General features: G+C 38.0%; 1 protein-coding gene across 2 annotated transcripts in view; it reads left to right on the top strand.

The window, feature by feature from the left end:
- DNAJC13 (DnaJ heat shock protein family (Hsp40) member C13) overlaps positions 1-12485 on the top strand; it is a 101514-nt gene that overhangs the window by 35435 nt on the left and 53594 nt on the right. For both annotated transcript variants that reach the window (XR_008443974.1, XM_054019670.1), the window contains exons 15-22: positions 73-228; positions 918-974; positions 2509-2630; positions 3525-3600; positions 5662-5757; positions 5970-6113; positions 8693-8775; positions 9762-9915. Coding sequence is in view for 1 of the 2 variants with exons in the window: in XM_054019670.1 (XP_053875645.1) it covers positions 73-228; positions 918-974; positions 2509-2630; positions 3525-3600; positions 5662-5757; positions 5970-6113; positions 8693-8775; positions 9762-9915 (888 nt within the window). In the remaining variant the exon portion in view is untranslated. The remainder of the gene's footprint in view (positions 1-72; positions 229-917; positions 975-2508; positions 2631-3524; positions 3601-5661; positions 5758-5969; positions 6114-8692; positions 8776-9761; positions 9916-12485) is intronic.

Genomic DNA, 12485 nt, shown 5'->3' with positions numbered 1-12485 from the left:
AAGAATCCTAAGTAAAGATTTTAAAACCAGCTGCTATGATTAAAATTCTTACACATTTCATTTAAATTTCAGGATCATGGGACAGGTGCCCTTGTTATTAGTTCACTTCTGGACTTCCTTACATTTGCCCTCTGTGCTCCGTATAGTGAGACAACTGAAGGGCAGCAGTTTGATATGTTGTTAGAGATGGTAGCATCTAATGGGAGAACCCTCTTTAAGCTCTTTCAGGTGAGACCTTTCTGTTCTCTTACTATTTCAAGCCATACCTATGTCCTAGCAGGAAGAGAGGCATTTCAAAAGGGCATGGGCTTCCAGTCACTGATCTCCAATTGCAGAGTTCAAAAAGTCTGTGGGGACAATGGCATTGTGGGATTGTTGCTGGAGAACTCTCTGTATCAGTATAAGTAATTCAGCATCCACACAGGCATTTTGCCAGTAGGAGAGTGCTGGTAGAGGGTTTGTGCTGCTCTGGGAACTGGTTTAATTTGACCAACAGAAGCTCAGGGTTTTGTCAGCAAGATTTAAAATTGAGCGTGGATGCATATAAGGCTGTTCGAGCAAATGGCAAGTTTTGCCTGTAAAACTTTGTAGTGTGGACCAGGCCGAGAAGAATTGTTTCCATGTCCATTTGATCATTTCAGTCTTTGAGAGTACCCTGAAAACTTTCAGTAGTGGTATTTGCATGACTGTAATATGGACTCTTGTTCATAGGAACAGGTCAGAACTCTTAATTTATTTCAGGGGCCCTGAGCCTATGCTCCCCAAGAACTATAAAAATTTGGTAATTTTTGACCAGAACTGAATTCAGAACTGCATCCTAGATGAAGTTCAGGTTCCTATCCCTTGAACTGTTCATTTTCCCCATAAAAATGTAAGTTAATTTGTGCTGTTGCTAAATTGTAACTAACTCTTTTCAGCACCCTTCAATGGCAATTGTAAAAGGAGCTGGTTTGGTTATGAAGGCAATAATAGAGGTGAGATTATTTATTTTTTAAATAACAATTACTTTGGGATAACATGCTGAGAAGTGTTGAATGTGGCTTTATTTCTTTTCTGAATAGGAAATTGGAATCTGCAGCTTGTCAGTAGTAAAAACCAGTTTTAACTTTTCAGTGGTAAATATCCTCCGACTATAGGAGAATGAGACCGTCTATTCTGGCTTGCACATATATAATGTGACGGACTGAATTTTCTTGAATTGAATTATATTTAATACCTTTGAGGTCCATTGTAGTAAAAATGCAATTGTGTTGTGTTGAGCTGTTGGATATACCTTCTCTAGTAGGAGAGGGATGCTAATATACTTTCTCCATTATCAGCCCTATTGAAGCTGCTCCCGGGGAGAGGTATGCATATACTAGTTCAAAACTGAATTCTCTATGGGCTCCTAGACAAAGGATTTTTTGGATAAATAAAATGGCTTTAAACTGGCTGAAGGCCTTCTTTCTGATCCAGCAAATGGGCCCTTGACAGACAGAGGACCTGCCAAAGTCCTTAGACAAGAGTTGGAAGGAAGGACTGGGCCTACTGAGACCTATAAGACTAGGTGTTTTGTTCTGACCTGAAGCTGTGATGTATTTAAAACTAAAAGGAAACCCTTTGGGTCAGCTGTTTGAGGGACTGCTCCAGTCAGAGCCCATGTTAGGGTTGGTGTAATCCCTGGTAAGCTTATTAGCATGTGAGTAGGTTTTTTTTATTTTTGTGTTCTCTGTGGTGCTTTTACCTTAGGAATAAAATAGGCTTGCATAAGAAGAGCCCTTCAATAACTTATAACCATTGACAATCACTCACTCTGTTAGTCTCTGAAAGTAAGCAGGTGTTCTTGGGAAGCCTGCCTCTGCTGGGAATAACACAGTGAAGGCAGGGACCTGTGTAGCCTGGAAATAGCCCAGTCAGAAGGGAGTGAGATGCAGGTCTTCACCCAAGAAAGGCAATTGCTGGGGAGCTGTAAGTCAGAGTTGATGGAAGCCTGAGAGTAGGTACCCTCACTGGACCACTGTGGAAGATACGAGTGCGGTTGTCCTGAACTGTGAAACACAGCACTGTTAACTAAGTTCAAGTTGCAGACTCTCTTAACTGATGGTAGTACACAAGTAAAAGAATCCAGCTTGTCTTTCAGACCCCAGGTTGAATTTGTGGGGCTGGTTGCTGTGGAGCAAAACATCGCTAATTCTAAAATGAGCAAATTTGGTGTTACTATAAACATGCCCTTTTTTTTTTTAGGTTGTAATGGCTATTTAAACTAATGTATTAAAGCAAATTGGAAAGCTTCTGTTCTTGTGACTTCACTTCAGTTAGAACCTCTGAGCCCTGCTGCTGCTGAGAATTTATTTTTTAAAGCGATGTAGGAGGTGCCCTGAATAGAAGTGCAAAATTAACTATTCAGAATTACCCAAAATGCATGTACCTAAACTAGTCAAAATAGTTTGTAATGAATATTGTAAACTAAAGATAGAACAGCTCAATTAAGATTCTCTCCATAGTAATCATCTTGTCCTGTTTCCAAAGGAAGGAGATAAAGAGATTGCTACCAAAATGCAAGATCTTGCCCTCAGTGAAGGTGCCTTACCTCGTCATTTACGTACTGCTATGTTTACAATAAGCGCAGATCAAAGGATGCTTACAAATAGGTTTGTCAAGTTTTATTTGATATTAATAGGATGATTAATATTTGCATTATTCATATGTGGGAAAGCTGAAACATGGGAAGCTTCCATTCTTGTTTTAGAAGACTCATTCTTCATTTTAAGTTTAATTTTCATATTTAAATGCTACAAGTGAAGTACTCTATTATGATCTGGGTGTAGTTTTTAGACATTTTCTTTGCATTTTAACTGCTTTGCCTAGTAGCACTTTAAGTGTGACAGTACAATTTCGTAAACAAGATTTCATAACTCACTTCTCTTGAGTTCCTCATACAGTCCAGTTTTAATGCGGCTTTAATGATCAAGATGGCATACATTTCTTTGCTTACTGTGCAAGCTAGATACTTAAACTTTCTTATGGGAATGCATGGAGGAAGGCTAATATTTCCCTAGTACTCTGCTTTTGGAGTGCCTTCCTCTATTTGTTCAGATACATGATCTGTTTGAGACAATGATAAAAGTATAATTTTCACAAAGCATAACTTTAGGCTTATCTACATGGCACTGGCAAAATGCACCAGAGAGGTGTAATTTGTAAAGCTTTCCAGTGTGTTGCTCTTTAACTGCGCCGTGTAGACTCTGCTAGCACGCTTTAAAAGGTACCTAGTTCATATTAACGTACCTTTTTAGAGCATGCCAGCAGGATCTGAATGAGGAAGTTACAGAGCAGCATGCTGAAGCACTGTACAAAAAGGTACCTAGTTCACATTAACCTATCTTCTTTTATTCTTGCCCTCTGAACAAAGGGCATCTGAGCGTTGGATGTGCTGACAATGTAAAACTCTTTTATAAGGCAGTACTGAATTCACAGTAATGATTAAAAAACTACTGTTCTAGCCAAGACAACAGTAACAATTTCTCAATGTCTTCATTTTTCAGACAGCTAAGTAGACATTTAGTGGGCCTTTGGACAGCTGAAAATGCAACAGCTATGAGCTTGTTGAAACGTATTTTGGTAAGTGTACTCTTTTTAAACACCACTTCTAATAGTTTCTTTTTTTGGGGGAGGAGGGGGTCAGTTCACGTGTCCTCAAATGTTGGTATTTTTTTAGTTGTAAAATATTTCAACTAAATATACCTGAGTAGCTTAGGGTTTTTTAATACCTGGGCACCTTTTGTTTAGTGTCAATGTTAAGTCTGACATGCAATGCAGGAGATTAGGTTGGAGGGTGGGAAGGATGGTATAACTTACAATTGTAAAGCCTGTAACACCTATTGTCGTTAATACACAAGTAAAGATTTTGCCAGGGTAGGGGAATGGGAAACACAGCCACATGGGGGAAGAAGTAACTCGAACTGGCAGATGAGTTAACTGGAGCGGCTGGCTCCTTCTCTTGAGGTAAGGGGACAAATCAGAGAACAGACCTGGTCACTAGCTATCTTAACTAAAGAGTGTGGAAGGCAGAAATGAGACTCTAGCTGTGTGGATGGGGCGAAGACTCTCTGTAGATAAAACTATTGTTTTAAAAAGGGATTGAGATAGAAAATGGAACACAGTAGAGATAAGTAGTAGATGGAGAGAATAAAAGTACGCAAAACAAGTTGAAAAAAAGGCCATGAACTAGAACAGGAAAGAGAGTGGAGTGAAGCCAGTAAGGGGGCAAGTTCTTTGGAGGGCACAGGAGATATAGTAAGTGATGCTTTTTAAAAGATTAAGTAAGTTTTGATGAAAGCATTGCCAAACAGCTAACTTCATTGCTTTACATTGAAGAGCTTGGCTTTTGGGTTGAGGGAAAGTTGTGATGCACTCATTGTTCATGTGGCTAGTATCCTAGTCCAAGGGAAACGTGCCAAAATCTTGAATTCTAGGTTGATCTAGTAGCTATGCCGTTACCCATAGCTTAAAGAACTGCTGGAAGGCACGTATAATCCCTTAGGAGTGTAGTATCTAAGAACTTCTATAAAATAGTTAAAGGTTGCCTTACCCTTTCCATTATTGGACTCCGTTTTCAGTTGCTTGTAATTTTATTAAACTTCAACCATTCTGGCTGATATTTGCCATGCTGGGTCTCTGTTTCAGGCTGAACTTTCTTTTAAAAAACAAAATTCAGTTAAACAAGGCAAAGAAATATATGGGGCGGGGGGGAACTATGTTAAATACTTTCAACCATCACTGGCAAGTTCTAGCATCTGCATACTTCTGGGAAGGGGCTCAAATTGGGCATGGGGATTGCCCTGGTATCAGGGATGTCTCGTGTGCCAATTTTCATGGAGACAGCAAATTTGGCGGTGTTAAACCCCTGGAAAAATCTCATTGGAACTCTGTGGCACGGATAGAGAGAGAATCCAGTGCTCCAGATTGGCTTTTACATCAGAATGGGCATACTGGGTTAGACCAAAGATCCATCTAGCCCAGTATCCTGTCTTCAGACAGAAGCGAATGCCAGGTACCCCAGATTAAGTGCATTAAACATAAGACCATCCTGTCTCTTCCTGCAGTCCCTTGCTTCATTCACTACACAACTTCCAGCTTCTTCAACAAATGGGGCAGTGGTCCTACATACAAAATTCTGTTCACTATACGACCCTGATTAACTTCTTGAGTACAGTCCATCTTGTGTACTGAGTGAAGCAGGGTCCTGTGGGGGGAAAATAGTCTTTAATTACGTACACCTCTACCCCGATATAACACTTCCTCGGGAGCCAAAAAATTTCACCGTGTTATAGGTGAAACCGCATTATATTGAACTTGCTTTGATCCGGCAGAGTGCGCAGCCCCGCTCCCCCAGAGCACTGCTTTACCACATTATATACGAATTCGTGTTATATCGGGGTAGAGATGTACTATCTGAATGTATATGCACAAGGGGGGCCAGATTAACATTGCCTGTGCAACCTTAATGCTAGTATTTCCTAACTTGCAAGTGTTTGACAGTATGTGGCAATATTTCCATTCTTTTAATGTAGGGTTTTTGTATATGATACACTACTTACCTACACTAGGCACTTACACCGGTATAACTTACTCTGGAATCCAGAGATCTGTTATGGAATACAAATTATTTTGTGGCTTTAGCCATCAGGTTTGCTGGCATACCTGGACAGCGCTGATCCTGTTCCTGAGAAGGATGCTGACCGGATGCACATTAGGGATAATTTAAAAATTGCAGCTGTAAGTAGAAAAATTGTATTTATCTAAAAAGAATGGTGAGTTTAAAATGACTAATTCTCTATATAGCTGTGTAACTTGTTCCATGTACCATACCTGCTATCTAAATGGGGGAGGGAGGGAAGAAACTGTTGTAAAATGTTGATGCTCATTGTCTCCAAAATACACTTGTGAATAAATTTCTGTTAAGTTACTGATAGGCTTTTGTTTCACAGGACCAATATGGAAAGCTTAGTAAAGTGCCAGAGTGGCAGAGACTGGCTGGAAAAGCTGCTAAAGAAGTAGAAAAATTTGCCAAAGAGAAAGTAGATCTGGTTTTGATGCACTGGAGGGACAGAATGGGCATTGCTCAAAAAGAGGTAAAAACACAGACAAGTTTATGCCTTTTTTCATCTCAAATTTCTCTTAAGTCACTAGTTACTGTGCTGTGTAAACACTGGGCTTTTTCCATGACTAATGCAGTATAACTGGTAGGTTTTAGCCATGGTTGATTTCCAGGACTATGGTGGAAATACTTATTCTTGGCTTTAACTGTGAATCTGCTATTTAAAATACTGTTACAAAACATTAGTTCTTTGTTTCCAGGTTTACAAATTTTTGCCTCTTCCCTTTTTTCATTTTTAGCTAAAAATGTGAGTTATTGTAGTGAATCAGTTGAGGTGGGAGAGGGGCATATTAGTAACTTGCAGACATGTAATTTGTCATGCACACATTTCCAACTTGCATAACCACCTCTTTTTTGCTTAAACTAATTACCTAGGAAACTAGACTGCAACTGGATTCTTTTGCACCCTTCTGGTTCTGAGCATCTTACAGAAGTTAGAGCAGCAGAAATGCTTAAGAGGCTGCTGCAGAAACAGTCTTTTAAACAATAATGTGGTAGGAAAATATTCAAGGACTTTCAATGTGTATTTGAGGTGTACATTCATTTAGTATATTTATTCATTAGTATCACTGTACTTCATCAGACTTTATATCTGTTTGGAAGAATAGAACATTGCCTTGAATGAATAGACTTAAACTTTCGATATTGGAATTTCTTGATAGTAATGGCAGCTTTTTACCTTAAAGTAACCTGGCTCTTGTTGTTCAGTCTGTGCCTCCTCCTCAGTACTTAAATTATTTTAAGATGGTGTAGGTCTGTGTGCTCAGCAGCTATATTCTCTTAATATCCAAGAGGCCACTCTATTTTCCTTGTTGAGGAAACTGGAGGGTGCCATGAGACTCCTTCCTGACTTTTCTTTGCATTTATTTTATGCTCTGTCATTCCTCCTCTCCCCTATCCCTTCTGTATGGTGGTTCTTTTGTGATTATAAAGGTCAGCTGATATGACTTACCCCTTTTTTCTTGCTCTTACAATTCCAACTTTTTTGTCCCTAGTCCTTTCTTGCTGACTCTTTTGGTTTTCTCAATACTAAGCTTGGCGTTCTAGTCAATTGGCTTCCTCTAAGTGAAACGTAAATTGCCCGATCTCTGAATTTTCAGTTCTTCATTTAGAAGTTTGTCACTTTCAGTTTGCTGCCCATACATAGGAAAGATGGAAAAGCCGGGGAAATGCAAAATATTATATCTGATTTTCAACACTTTCTCCTGATTTCTGATCTAAATAAAGTCTTAAAGTAAAACACAAATGACACAACTTAGAAAAGTAAGAAATTATGTGGGTCCTGAGGCAGGTTTACTCTATTTAACTTTAACAAATTTTACATCGAGAAATAGGCCAAACGTTCTTCAATGGGATAGAGTGAAAATTCAGTCCAAAATAAATCAGATGTATGGCTGTTTTTTTTTTTATTTTATTTTAGCTGAATTTCTCAGTAAAAATCTATTTCCATGAGCTGCATATTATAAACTCTCCAAGTATGAACACTTACAGCTTTTCCTTGATGTCCTATTTACGTGTGAAGGATAAACCATTAATGCACAATAGGCAATAGACATGGCTCTGCAAAACATAATTCTGAGCTGTCTTCACTTTTTTGATGATCAAATTAATTAAAAGGAGATTGTGATTCTTATCAACCAAATTACATTGAAAGTATTTGTTGTGGTAACATTTTATAACTCCATGTTACCATATAAAATATTTTTAGTGGCTGTATCTTACTTTGTTTAAATATTCCTTTTTTCTTTCTACTTTCCAATCACAATCAGGACAGAAACAATATGGTGAGTTTGTGTACTACTTTCATGGCTTATGTTTCATTAAACTCTGCCTGGCATGTGGTGTCTTGTCTAGCAGTGCATTTTAGATGCTGTTGATCAAACAATCTTTCAATTTCCAAGTTGGTCTGTGACTTTGTGCTGCTCATAGATCCTTTACTTCTGAACAACAAAGTAGCCTTTTGTGTTCTCCAGCTTTGGCTGCCAGTCTTACGGTGGGTATTGTCTCCTGAAAGATGGGTCTGGTTCTGCTCCCCAGTCACTCTTTGACTTGGTGGAAAAAGAGTTTTTTCCTGCATGGTTAATGTATGCATGTAATACAGTATATTTAAATACAGGATTACCAAGCAGTTTTTGCTTATTCTCTATTTTAGTGTGCATAGGGTGATGGGATTTGGGTTTTTTATACAAGATAAGGGGTAACTGTGTATGATAAAAGTACATGGCTGCAAGTTTCTCTGGCATGATCTGATGACCTTTGTTGGTAATTTAGTATTAATATGGTGCAAGTTACTAGCTACAGATTTCAGTTGTGGTGTTCTATTGTCACTGCCTTTGAAATCACTGATTAGAAAACTGCATTACTAGTAATAAGTGTTCTCTTGGAAAGCAGAGATCTCTCAGGACCAGCCAGTGAAAACGAAGCTTAATTTTCATGTTTAAAGTAACACTAGAAACGCACTTTTATAAGAACATGCGCTGAAGTGAAATTATTCAGGTATCTGTTATTGCTAATTGTCCTAATCCTAAATTTGGCATCTTTTTCTATTTGCAGAACATTAATCAAAAGCCAGTAATACTAAGGAAACGAAGGCAAAGAATAAAAATAGAAGCAAACTGGGATCTCTTCTATTACAGGTAAATATCTAGAATAAATGTACTATGCTTTTTAAAATAGCCATGTGTTAACTTTAATTCATCTGTTTTGGTTGATAAATCACGGCTGTTCACTTGACAGATACAGAAGCCCTAACTCAAAGCTACAGCTATAAAGATAGAGTTTAAACAGTACAACCTGAAATATTTGACATGAACTTTAACAAATGTAATGTATAGAGCAAAAAATACTCAAATGCTCTAGGTAAATTCTTTAGTCTGCTTTTGGAATGCACATGGCTAGCCCTAACCTCATTCTCTTGCTTTTGACCTTGCATACTCGGATACATTTAACAAGGCTGTATTGAAATTTTTGTAAGACACAACTGTAGCCTGTTTCCCTTTTATCATTTATGCTGTCAGTTGTACAACCAAGTCCCAGGAGGTAGGTTGCATTTCAGAGAACTAATAGGGTTAATCCTTTTGAAAAGTAGGGTATTGCTATTTTCAAGAACCTTATTTTTGTTGATGATAAAGTGGCTTCTGGCTTTATTTTAAGGTAGAGTGGATGTCTTGTCTGATGCTCATAGACACTAAAGATATGGCTACACAGCAGAGAAAAAACCATGGCTGGTCCCTGCAGGGTGTGAGGATTCCAGAGCTCAGGCTCTATTCCAAGCCTGGAAGTCTACCCAGCAATGAAACAGCCCCACAGCCTGAGCCTTGCGAACCTGAGTCAGCTGGCATGGTCCAGCTACAGGTTTTTCTTTGCTGTGTGTAGACAGATCCTTAGACTAATAACAAAGTAGGCATATTGAGCAAGTCACTACTGTAATATCAAATGATTTAAACACAAGTGAGACTTTGTATTGTACAAATAAAGAATAAAATGGCAAAGCATATTCCCTTCTGTACTAATTCATTGAAGTACAGTATGCTCTGATGTGCATGGCAGGTTATGCATTTTAAACTATCTTTATCAACATTAAAAGAATAGAAACTTTTTTATTAGCCATGCTTTCTCCTAGATTTCTTCAAGATCATGCTAGGTCAAATTTGATTTGGAACTTCAAAACACGGGAAGAGTTGAGAGATACCCTTGAATCTGAAATGCGGGCATTCAATATTGACAGAGAACTTGGCAGTGCTAATGTTATCTCATGGAATCATCATGAGTTTGAGGTAAACTTTTCTAATACGTTTTACTTAAGTCACTAATATTGTAGTCCTAGTGTCCTTACGCATCAGCTTTTTTCTCATTCTAAATGAGTGTCGTATACAACCTTTGTCAATAAATGATTGGGCAGAGTATATAAACTCAAAGCTATGAAGGAGAAAGCAGGCATCTCCTCTGTATAGTACTTTTCTTTTTTTTTTTTTTTTTTTTTTTAATTTGACTGTATGCAGGCCATGCAGACTAGTCCCCTCCCGGCAGGATGCATAGTCCTTTTTCAAAGAAATCGCTACGAACTACCTCATACACCCAGATTAAAAGGCCTTGTACAGGCAAGACAAATCTCTGATCAGCCAAGAGGGATTCTAAATATATTCACTAAAAACACAAACTATATAAATAGCCATTTGTCTTAATAGTGAAAGTGGCAGAGATCTTTAGATATGGCAAAATATACACGTAAATATACTTGTCTGCAGTACTTCAACACATGGATTCAAAGATGAATTAATCTTAGAGAAGTTGTCATTATGACAACCAAAGTTGGGAATCTGGGCCAAAGTCCCATAAACATAACAAAGAGGACTTCTGACACACTGGAAGAAAGCACCTATGTATAAATTCCCAATAGAACAACCGTTATGTTCATTTCAAGCATTAATTCTAGCAAGGTTAACACTGAGAGCCATTAAAATGTAAGGTCCATGCAGTATTCCTCTTCCTTTTTACAGTATGTATCAACATACTTGTCCTGATAATTTATTGTACATTCCCATGTTCAATTTAAAAGTGAATAATAGTTAACTAAATGGAAAAATCAGTATGGTACCAAAACACTTGGAGGGGCTGGCTTTCAGAAAGCTTACTAAATATTTGGCAGCCCATCTAAAGTCCTAAATAGATTGGATATCAAATCATATGCAGAACATTGATGCTTCTGGGAAGAATGAGCCTTTCAAAACATGTAATTGAAACAATAACCTGTGACACCCCCAGGGTAAAATAGTTTTGATCTATGGAATTAACTTATTTTGGAAATAGGTAGAATTTCTCTAAGGTGTTGCATAAGCCAAGAGGCCATAACTAGGTGGGAACAGAATAAACTGACTTGCCTAGATCCACTTCAGATTTCAGGTGTGGTTTTTGTTTTTTGGGGGGGTTTTTAAATCATTCAATAATAAAGTCTTCAGATAGCAGATTGTATATTTCCAATTTTGACATTGTCTCCACAACAGAATGGATTGAATAGAAAATAAATACACCTCTACCTCGATATAACGCTGTCCTCGAGAGCCAAAAAATCTTACCGCGTTATAGGTGAAACTGCGTTATATCGAACTTGTTTTGATCTGCTGGAGTGCACAGCCCCGCCCCCCCCCCCGGAGCACTGCTTTACTGCATTATATCAGAATTCGTGTTCTATCGCGTCGCATTATATCAGGGTAGAGGTGTATAGGAAGCAGAACTTGAGTGCTATTGAAGAGGGCAAACCACCATCTGTTCAGTAGGAAGAGTCCACTAGAAGTAACTAAATCCAACTTTTACGTTAGTCTCCAATAAATGCAATAAAACAACTCCAAACTCTGGACAGTACATCATAAACACTTTCTGCAGTTGTTCACCGATTGATATTTTGGTCACATATGAAAAGCTTACAGAAAACTTGTAACCTACATATATAGCTTTAGAAAAAGCCTATATTCAGAGATCCCCTCCCAAATCTACAAAACTTGAATGTATCACCGCAGTATATGTCACATGAGGAAATCTACAGGCACAATGTGACTAAACAGAGGCAATGTACTACGCTTCAGATTGGTCCAAATCTGGTTTGAGGGCTGTTGGCATTCTGTCAGTGAACTCCTCATAACATGCAAGAAACAGATGTTGGCGGGTAATTCCACACTTAAAACTTTTTAATTTACTTTTGTATTCTTGCAGGTATCTTTACATGCAAGCATTCTTATATTAGTGGTTTTTAATTGAGGATGGGTGAAGGGTACAGAGTTAACTTCATCTTGGAACCCCATTAACTCATGTAATTATGTGATTTTTATTTGTACGCCTGCTATTGAACTGTTGCCTCTAGGGTTGCAACACCTATTTGACTTGTTAAATGTTAGCTGTTACAATGCTGTACTGTATCCATTATTGGTGAGACCCCTATGCTAAATTGTTTAAACTATGGCTTAAAAGGTGTGTTGTATAATGCTGCAGTTTTAGGTAAACGCTTTGTTTTAAAATACATAGTGTATTAGAATTTCCTATGGATTTCCAGAGGCTTTGTGCCACTTAGAGTATTGTGGATCAAGTTGGATATCAACTGTTCTTTAGAATGTCAGTTTCTAGTCTTCATCCATGTGCAAAGAAGTAATTTTTTTCAGCCTTAAATGTCTCGGTTAGTAAAATGAAAACTGAACTGTCATTTAGAATAGCAATTAATACAAATCATATTTCATTAATGTTGCTTATTAAACCTTACTGCTTATTGCAGGAGAGAGTCTCCTCCAAAAAGAAAAGGGGGGGGGGGCGGGAATCTTTACTGAGCATGTTGTTAAGCTATGAAATCAAGTGAAAT

Source organism: Malaclemys terrapin, chromosome 2 (genome assembly GCF_027887155.1).
Source record: "Malaclemys terrapin pileata isolate rMalTer1 chromosome 2, rMalTer1.hap1, whole genome shotgun sequence".
Taxonomy (NCBI): domain Eukaryota; kingdom Metazoa; phylum Chordata; order Testudines; family Emydidae; genus Malaclemys; species Malaclemys terrapin.
This window is presented reverse-complemented; position numbering and strand designations above follow the sequence as displayed.